This window comes from Lottia gigantea, assembly GCF_000327385.1.
Source record: "Lottia gigantea unplaced genomic scaffold LOTGIsca_231, whole genome shotgun sequence".
NCBI classification, from domain to species: domain Eukaryota; kingdom Metazoa; phylum Mollusca; class Gastropoda; family Lottiidae; genus Lottia; species Lottia gigantea.
In genome coordinates this window covers 42,239-53,321 of record NW_008708651.1, presented here as the reverse complement: position 1 = coordinate 53,321, position 11,083 = coordinate 42,239, and the positions used below count along the sequence as shown (strand labels likewise).

The 11,083-nt window shown below is 31.7% G+C and overlaps 1 protein-coding gene across 1 annotated transcript; it reads left to right on the top strand.

Moving 5' to 3' along the window:
• Positions 1-7,684: 7,684 nt before the first annotated feature.
• On the top strand, positions 7,685-10,273 carry LOTGIDRAFT_174991 (hypothetical protein; the record flags this gene model as incomplete). The annotated part of the gene is made up of 5 exons (XM_009055085.1): positions 7,685-7,739; positions 8,376-8,681; positions 9,081-9,206; positions 9,385-9,734; positions 10,130-10,273. 5 exons carry the CDS (start codon positions 7,685-7,687, stop codon positions 10,271-10,273), a joined length of 981 nt encoding a protein of 326 aa, XP_009053333.1.
• Between the last annotated feature and the right edge of the window lie 810 nt (positions 10,274-11,083).

Sequence of the window (11,083 nt, the reverse complement as noted above, 5' to 3'; positions counted from 1 at the left end):
AAGACATATGTAACGGACTGTAATATCTGATACAGTACTAGTAATATCCAATATCAGAAAATCAAACACATTTTCTCTCTGTTATTTTTTATGTATATGTTCTTACTGTAACATCTGTTCAGAAATCAACTGCATTGTTTTGCAAATGACTATTTTTTTGCAGGGCGTTCTTCGAACGCCCTGCTTTGTTTTCGTTCTGGCTATTTTTTTTTTTTTTTCTTCACTCCGGGAGCTCAGTTCTCGGAAACAGCAACAGGTATGGAAAAACGGATTTCGCCACACTTTCTAACTCGTGGCTAACTGCGTACTGAATGTAAAACGAAAATTTTCTGAGCAACATGAAGCGACGTTAGCAACAAACAGAAAGTTGGCTCTAGTGGGCGTAATTATCGACCGATTTTGCTCGGGTTTCCTTTATTCTACTTCTTATAACAATGGACACATGATGGCAATTGAAAAAAATTGATTTTCGCAAATTAGTTCGATACTTTTTTTTGTCGAAATTAATCGAAATATGCTATTTCGGTTGCTATTTGTCGGACAGATTTGAAACTTATACAGTGTAGACAGCCAGCATGGTGGAATAAAAAAACGCATTCAAAATTTTTGCATCACTTCCGGTTTCGAAGTTAGTACTTCCGGTGACGTCACTTTCAGTGGAATTAAGTTATGCCCAAAGTAACATATGGATGATATTAAACTAAAAAAATACTTACCGGAAGTAATAATTAGGTCGCCATTTTGGTTTGCCTCATTTTGCGAAAATTCCTATTCAGAAGCCATTTTTTATCCAATTTGTGTAATTTTTGTGTCAAACGATACTAAATATGTTTGTCTACAATTCGTGGGAAGCAAAATTTTGATTTTCGGTTTTACCTTTTTAATACGAACGGATGTTTTTTTTTCAAAGTTTGAAGGCGTATATCTCGTGACCTTGACCTTTGATGACCTTCATATTAACTGTGATGATAATGTGTGACCTTGTCTATCTGATGACCTTTTGACCTTTGGGGTCAGAAAACTCATTCCCATTTTATAGGGGTCTAAATATGGACCATTTTGAGCCTTTAAAGTGCTATATCTCGGTCCCTAATAGAGATATGGCAATAATTCTTTCGATTTTGTAATGTAAAGATTCTCAGCTTTCCATAGATATATAACATGCATGCCTTACATGCAAATTCAAAACTCCATTCACTTAACATGGGGTTTTTTATTAGATAAATCGGCTAATTAGATTAACCTTGCTGTCAACCCCAACAGAAATCAAATTTTAAGTTGTTTTAAAGACACCCTCTCTTTTATATTTCTTAAAAATGATCTTTGTCCAGTTATGGTATAAAATTAAGCTCTCGGGTGGATTGAATCGTGTCATATTGTAGTTTAAGCTCACGGCAGCATTATTGAAGGTATACCTCCACTTAATTTACCAACTTTCTTATTTACTATCCGATTTTCATCAAACTTGGTATGTATGTGTATAATTAAATTCTAAATTTGATGGAATTATCGAATTTGCGTAGTGCGCATTGCCAACTTTCTTATTTACTATCCGATTTTCATCAAACTTGGTATGTATGTGTATAATCAAATTCTAAATTTGATGGAATTATCGAATTTGCGTAGTGCGCATGTGCATTGCCAACTTTCTTATTTACTATCCGATTTTCATCAAACTTGGTATGTATGTGTATAATCAAATTCTAAATTTGATGGAATTATCGAATTTGAGTAGTGCGCATGCGCATTGCCAACTTTCTTATTTCATATCCGATTTTCACCAAACTTGGTATGTATGTGTATAAACAAACTATAAATTTGATGGAATTATCGAATTTGCAAAGTGCGCATGCGCATTGCCAATTTTCTTATTTATTATCCGATTTTCATCAAACTTGGTATGTATGTGTATAATCAAATTCTAAATTTAATGGAATTATCGAATTTGAGTAGTGCGCATGCGCATTGCCAACCTGCTTATTTCTTTTCCGATTTTCATAAAACTTGGAATGTATGTGAATAATTCAATTCTAAATTTGATGGAAATATTAAATTTTTGTTGTGCGCATGCGCATTACCGACTTTCTTATTTTTTATCCGAATTTCACCAAACTTAATATGTATGTGTTTAATTCAATTCTAAATTTGATGGAAATATTGAATTTTTGTTGAGCGCATGCACATTACCAACTTTCTTATTTCTTATCCGGATTTCATCAAACTTAGTCTTTATTAATTGACATATATTCTTTTATTCCTAGTTAATATACTTTAAACTCCAGGCACTTTTGGATATTTGCATTTAGAGATGCAGAAAGGTATTTACATAAAGTAATTGCAATAGACCATCTTCGTATGTACCTGAATGTCTTAACCCGCCCTGCATCAGTACTGTTATTAGAACAGTTCTAGTTGCAGGGCGTTCGTTTGTTTTCGTATTGATTTTTTTTTTTTTTTTTTTTTCGTCCAGCGCAGGCCGGTTTTCTCGGAAACAGCAACAGGTACGGGAAAACGGACTTCGTGGCGTTTCGTAACTCGTGGCTAATCCCAGCTTAAATCTAAAACGAAAACTTTCTGAGCAACGTTAGCAACGTTGGCAACAAATGGAAAATGGACTCTAGAGGGCGTGTTTATCAACCGATTTTGATGGGGTTTTCTTCATCGTAATTCTTGTAACAATGGACATATGATAGCAGTTGAAAATTTTCGATTTTCGAAAATTCGTTCTAATTTTTTTTTTGCCGAAATTAATCGAAAAATACTATTTCGGTTATTATTTGGCGGATTGACTTGAAACTTACATGGTGTAGACTGACAGCATAGTGGAATAAAAGCACATATTCAAAAATGTTTTATCACTTCCGGTTTCGATGTTAGTACTTCCGGTGGTATCACTTCCGGTGAAATTGAGTTATCTCAAAAATAACATATGCATTATATTACCAGCCTTAATACAAACTTATTAAATTAAAAAAATTCGCACCGGAAGTAACATTTAGGCCGCCATTTTGGTTTGCCTCATTTTGCAGAAATTGCTATTCAGAGGCCATTTTTCATCTGAGTTGCGTAATTTTTGTGTCATACGATACGTTTAATGTCTATCTACAATTCTTAGGAAGCATAATTTTGATTTTCGGTTTTGCCTTTTTTGTACAACCTGATGTTTTTTTCCAAAGTTTGAAGGCTTATAACTCATGACCTTGATCTTTGATGACCTTTATATTGACCATGGTGATAAAGGCTGTCCTTGACCTTCTAATGACCTTTTGACCTTTGGGGTCAAACAACAAATTCTGATTTTATAGGGGTTTAAATATGGTCAATTTGGCATTTTTGCAGTGCTGTATCTCAAACCCTAATTGATTTAGCGACATACTACTTTCAGATTATTAATGCACTTTATAAATGGATTCAATTTATATGGCATTTGATCGTGTCAAAGTCACATTAAAGGAAATGTTGCAATTTTCTTCAAACTTTGAACGCTTTTACCAAAGGAACTTGGCCTCGGATGACGTTGATATTTACATTGATAATTACTATTGACTTCAACTTTTACATGATGTTAATGTTTTCTTATGTCCGACACGTAGTTTCGGTTTTATGGGTGTCACTGAAAGTTGAGTCTGCATCTTTAAAGTGTCCTAACATGTGCCCTATTAGAGGTAGAGAAATAATTCTGTCGGATTCAAAATGCTGAGATCTTGAGCTTTCCAGGTATATATAACATGCATGCCTTACATGCAAATTCGAAAACCCATTCACTTAACATGGGACTATTATTAGATAAATCGGCTAATTAGATTAACCTGGCTGTCAACCCCAATATAAATCAAAGTTTAAGTAATTTTAAAGACACCCTCCCTTTTATATTTCTTTAAAATGTTTTGTGTCCAGTCAAGGTATATAAATAGGTTCTAGGATGGATTGAACCGTGTTATACTGTAAGTTAAGCTTACGGAAGCACATTAAAGGCATACCCCCACTTAATTTCCCAACTTTCTTATTTTTTATCCAAATTTCACCAAACTTGGTATGTATGTGTATAATCAAATTCTAAATTTAATGGAATTATCGAATTTGCGAAATGCGCATGCGCATTGCCAACTTTCTTATTTACTATTCGATTTTCATCAAACTTGGTATGTATGTGTATAATCAAATTCTAAATTTAATGGAATTATCGAATTTGCGAAGTGCGCATGCGCATTGCCAACTTTCTTATTTACTATCTGATTTTCATCAAACTTGGTATGTATGTGTATAATCAAATTCTAAATTTGATGGAATTATCGAATTTGAGTAGTGCGCATGCACATTACCAACTTTCTTATTTCTTATCCGATTTTCACCAAACTTGGTATGTATGTGTATAAACAAATTCTAAATTTGATGGAATTATCGAATTTGTGAAGTGCGCATGCGCATTGCCAAATTTCTTATTTATTATTCGATTTTCATCAAACTTGGTATGTATGTGTATAATCAAATTCTAAATTTAATGGAATTATCGAATTTGAGTAGTGCTCATGCGCATTGCCAACCTTCTTATATCTTTTCCGATTTTCATAAAACTTGGTATGTATGTGAATAATCCAATTCTAAGTTTGATGGAAATTTTTAATTTTTCTTGTGCGCATGCGCATTACCGACTTTCTTATTTATTATCCGGATTTCATCAAACTTATTCTTTATTAATTGACAAAAATTCTTTTATTCCTAGTAAATATACTTTAAACTCCAGGCACTTTTGGATATTTGCATTTAGAGATGCAGAAAGGTATTTACATAAAGTAATTGCAATAGACCATCTTCGTATGTACCTGAATGTCGTAACCCGCCCTGCATCAGTACTGTTATTAGAACAGTTCTAGTTTTTTTTTTTTTTGTCTACTTCTGGTCACGCTCCCCAGCCAAAATTACACATTGTCTGACACTATTATTTCTTATACTTTGCGTATCGCTACTGTTTAAATGTAAAATGACGCATTTTCTTCCAACCGGAAATGACGTATGACGTTAACCATTCATTACGTATTTCGAATTACTGCTCTAATTCTGCATCTATTTTGACCGTAACTTTTGTTTTGTTCATTACTTTAAACCAATGACTAAAAGATAGCACTTTATAAAATTTCAGATTTTGACTTTTGTCGCTGACTTTTTTTGTTTTAATTTTAGCGTTTTTTTCAACTTCTACAATTTTATTTCAATCGGTCTAAAAATTTAATAGTAGATAAGCATTTTGATTCCTGACAAATTTATTTTCAAAATTTCGATATCACTTCCGGTTTTGACAACATTCGCCTCTAAACTTGAAATTTCAACTTCCGGAATTTTGTAGGTATTTGAAAAATTCTTTTTGAAATTAGTTAAAATTGTCCCTATAACAATTTTGGAATGAAAAAATTTGAACCGGAAGAAACGTGTTAGACGCCATCTTGATGTGACCAATTTTTGTAAAAATCGATATTAAGCTTCAGGGGTAAATCTGATTTGTGTGATTTTGGTGTCTAAAGAAACTGCAATCGATTGCTAAGAAAACTTAGGAAGCCGATTTTTGAATTTTGGATTCGTATTTTTTTTATTTCCGGTTTTATGTTTTCAGTAATTGTCAAAAATATTAAGGCTCATATATAGTGACTTTGACCTTTGGTGACCTTGTGACCTGAACAAAAGTTGTTGCCCCTTACGAGATATATCCGTTGATATCCTCACTTTTGTTGTGCATCGTTAACTTCTGGTTCTACAGCCATTGGAAAATCACGATTTTTAACTTTGAAGAGCTCTGTCACGTGACCTAATTAACATACGACAAAAATTCTTATATATTCTTTGAGTGCATAAAATCTCCTTTTTGGTGATATATCACACTTGATATTTTGATCAAAATTGCGCGTTTTAAAAATCGAAAATTTTGTACTGACTTCTATAGTAACTGTGCGTAAAATCACGGTGTCTATAATTTACCGACAGTCACCGTTGCCCTAAAAAAAAGTTTAACTACGAATATCTCATGATCTAATGATTGTAAAGACTTGAAATTTTGAACATTATTTAACAATGTACACATCATCACAGACAAATTAAAATTTTTGAAGTGGGCGTGGCACATCCGGTGTGCATTTACCTTTACCTGAAATATTTGCCAATTGTTATAACTCTCATAGTTTTCAATTGTCACCCTAGAATGCATGAAAATAGATCACTGCTTAGGACATTTTGTGATAAGATTACAGTTGTTTGCACTCTTTACTTTAAAAAAGGGAATAGGTTTAACAATTTTATAAATTTTCATTTATGATCTTTAGCATGAATGACCTTGACCTTTGCATGGTCAAAGGTCATTGACTAAGGATGACCATTCTTACTTTGATCTTTGATGTCCGATATATACTTCCGGTTTTTCAGACGTCCGACAACAGCAATTTTCGAAACTTCAAAGGCTCATATTACTTTTATTTGACATTTGTTGACCTTTTGACCTGAACAAAAGTTGTTACCCCTTACGTGATATATCCGATAATACCTTCACTTTTGTTGTGCATTGTTAACTTCCGGTTTTACAGCCATTGGAAAATCGCGATTTTTAACTTTGAAGAGCTCTGTCACGTGACCTAATTAACATATAACAAAATTAAATACATACACATTAAATATAACGATTAACAGACTGTAATATCTGATACAGTACTAGTAATATCCAATACCAACACATTATATATAACAGACTGTAATATCTGATACAGTACTAGTAATATTCAATACTAATAGTGGACTGCTTGTTAAAGATTCAAAATTATCTACATGATAATAAAGATTAGACAACATTCAATAGTTTCTTTATAATGGGAGACAACTTTATTTATTATTTGTTATAAACGAATATGAGACAGTTTCTAGTGAAGTCAGAATTCACTTTGAATTCACATTGAAACAGAACAATTGCGAAAGGTGATGGCACAACAAATTCCATAGTGCAACACTACTGTGATGGGTTTTACTGAGTACAGGTTAAACGCACCTTTTGAGCCTTCTAAAGAAGGAAATATTACCATGTAGTTGTTAATGATGGATTCTGTTGGTGGCAGCGGACGGTGATATTCTCGGTTTTTTTGTGTTGTTCAAGCTTTGATGTAACATGGGTTACAAGCACCTCAGGGGCACCAGAGAAGTACACGAAAGACCCATGAGTCAGTTTTTAACGGAACTATTCTACTGATAACCAAACCTTTTGTCAGATTTGCCTAACATTTTAAGGATTTTGGTATTTGCCATGAATTACCAACTGCACTCTGGTAGTCTTTTATTAAGCTCTTAAGTTATACTTTGGTGGGGATAACAGGAGGTAGTAATTTATTGGGGTAAAAGGTGTCCAAAAGGTTTGTAACCGAGATTCCGGTGTTTCTCACGAGAACCCTCTCTGACGTGATTACGGTAAAAAAAATTGTAACCGAAATCCCAGTGTTTCTCAAGACCCTCTCTGACGTGATACCTTCTAGACATTGCTACAATATAGAAGCATGTATTTAGATCATATTATACAATCATATAATAGTATGTATAGGTGTTTTCATGTTTAAAAGGGGCAGTAAATTACAGCCTTACAATAAAAAAAAACTATACACTAGTAGGCCACATGTATGACAAGAGAAGATCGTCTTGTTGAATATTATTCAATAACATGGAGTATAAAAGTATATTAATAGTTATAGTATATTTATCAGTACTAATTACAGGTAAGTGATGTATTTATATTGTATTAATTTATCATGATATACAGCTATAAGACAAGTCTTCGTGTAGAAAATGAAATAATAGTTATATTCAACTTACGCTTAACGCATTTAATAATATCATATGATATATCGAATCGCACTGTCAACTTTGACATTTCTTTATTTAGATATTTGACTTCTAGTTTTACCTTCAAAATATTTAGACCATATACCCTTTATATGTAACATGGATAAAATCATTTGATAGATAGTTGCCTTCTTTTTTCCTATTGTAGATTTTATGTCCCAAAATAAACTAATAGGGATTTTATATCGAGAGGAAGAATGATCGGTTCAAACTAAAATATTCAACAAAATATCAAGTTTCTACTAACAGCAATGCGATGTCAGCTGGCTTTTATTATTTTATATCTTAAAACTTAGATTGGCAGTTTTATGTAAAATAGTTGAATTCAGAATTAACTGATGGAATGATATTTCCTTTTAACGAAATAATATCATGCATTTCGTTTAAACGAAAAAAGTAATTCGTTTAAAATAAAAGAATGATATTATTTCGTTCAAACGAATTAATTATTTCGTATTACTATGCATTGAAAATAGCTACAAGTTCTTTAATTACCATATTCTTTACAGGTCAATATACTATAAGAGGAGTTCCTGAAAGTTATGCAGAGTTAGGTGAAAATTATACATTACAATGTACTGTTACAGATTCCCCTAGTCTTGTAGATTTCCGGAGAAACAATATTGTTTTATGTAGTATATTCTCTGGAGTTTGTCAGAGTACTACACCAATAGATAATAGATATAAATGTGAATGTATCAATAATAACAAAACACTATATCTCAATATAAGTAATATAAATATACAAGATGATACAACATGGTCTTGTAGAGGTAATTCTGGTGGACAAGGATCAACTAATGTATCAGTTTATTGTAAGTTTATTTTCATGGCAATTTATTTCAAAACATTTCTTAAATAGACAAATTAATGTTGAATTCGTACAACAAAGATTGATTTCACTGTACTTGTGACAGTTTAATACTTCTCATTTAGATTTGGGCGCACAAAATAATGTTCATTGTTTTTAAATAAATATTCAGTTTAGCCTCCAAATGATAAGTATTCAAAAATTGAATTAGGCATTACTAATAAGTAACTAGCCATAAGAAATTACATCTTAAATAACCGTACAAATAATAACGTCTTTACATTTAAAAATCTAAGATACTACCCCCAGATTTAGATACATTTTTTATCAAATGTAAACAAACCAAATGTCGGATTATGTCGAAGTATTTGTGTCAATTCAACATACTTATATAATTTTACAGATGGTCCAGAGAATATAAGATATAATCCTAATAGTGATAATATAGATGTTATAGAAGGAAAGCGTCAGAGTGTCAACTGTTTAGCTGATTGTAAACCAGATTGTAACATCACCTGGTCTAAAGATGGTTTTAACAACAATTCTAAATAACCCTTTATCACTTAGTACTAGAGATCAAACTGGTTCTAATACCTGTACAGTTAGACATACTGTATTAAATAAACAACTTACAAAACAAATTAATGCTCAGATTTATTGTAAGTATATAATACTATAACATGTTTAACTGATTGTTATTATTCCAGATGAACTTACTTTCTCACCAGATGTAACAAGTATCAATATAATAGAAGGTAGAGATCAAACTATAACATGTTTAAATGATAGTATTATTTCAGATGGTCCTGATGAACTTACTTTCTCACCAGATGTAACAAGTATCAATATAATAGAAGGTGGAGATCAAACTATAACATGTTTAACTGATTGTTATAAATGTAATTATAACTGGACTGGGCCAGTTTCATCACCAACTAAAGATCTTGTATTGACTCAAATAAAAGAAATCAGGAAGGAAACTATAGATGTGAAGCTACCAATATTAAAAATACCATCCCTAAAACAAGATCTAAATCTATACAAGTTAATGTACATTGTAAGTATCTAATTCAATATATTACCCACCTCTGAAATGAAATAAACGAAATTGGGCATTTTCTGATGATAAGTAACGGGGTTATTGTACTCGTCCGAAAAGCTACGTTTAAATAAATGCAAAAGTCTTAATAGATATTTTTCAAATAGTATTGCTAAGCTTGTGATGTTTGTAAGTACTTTTGGACAATCACACTTTTCATTCACTGAAAAATCCTCGAAAAATCTTATGCTAACAGTTGATTTGTCCAACCATTATAAAAATCTATAGGCATCATCCTTGGCACGGCCTAAATTTGAAGCCTGTAAAATGAGCATCATTATAAACAGACCAACGAAAATGCGAAGACAACATTGTTCGCTGTGTGTGCATATAAAATTATGATTGTGCTAAAGGGCATTAATTGCTTTACTTCTGTTTTAGATCCACCATATATAACCAGTATAACATCTGATGCTGTAGATAACGAAACTGATGAAGGTTCTGATGTTATATTTAACTGTAATGTTAATAGTAAACCAGTATCTACTATAACCTGATCATCTTCTACTAGTACTGATACTAACACTGGTCAACAGTGGACATTAACACAAGCTAAATGTCAGGATACAGGAATCTATACATGTACAGCTAATAATGGTATTGGTCAGTCAACTACTAAAGCTTTACCATTAAATATTAGATGTAAGTAATATTTAGTCAGTATACTATAATCTATACATGTTCAGCTAATAATGGCATTGGTTAGTCAACTATTAAATCATTACCATTAAATAATAGATTTTAGTATATATTTATTCGGGTATACTATAATCTTTACATGTTCAGCTAATAATGGCATTGGTTAGTCAACTATTAAATCATTACCATTAAATAATAGATTTTAGTATATATTTATTCGGGTATACTATAATTAAATCATGTACGGCTAATAATGGTATTAGTCTGTCAAATACTAAATCTTTACCTTTAAATATCAGATGTAAGTTTATATTAAGTCAGTATATACATGTACAGCTAATAATGATATGAATAATTCGTGTCTCCAACCTACAAATAAACTATAATCACTAAAAAGTGCAAACTGATCTGATCATTGAAATAACATTTATTCAACTTCTTAGAATTTCTGATCAAGATTTAGTTTTTCTCAATGGTTTAACGCAGCTTTATATTTACTCTAGTTTTTTACATTAACCTTTTTTAAGGTCCACCAATACTTAAAGGTGAACTGAAGAAAGAAATAAGAGGAAAAATTGGAGAAATGGTATTATTAGAAATAAATATAGAAGCTTATCCTGAACCAAGTTTTATTTGGAAACAACTGATATCTGATATAGAATATCCCT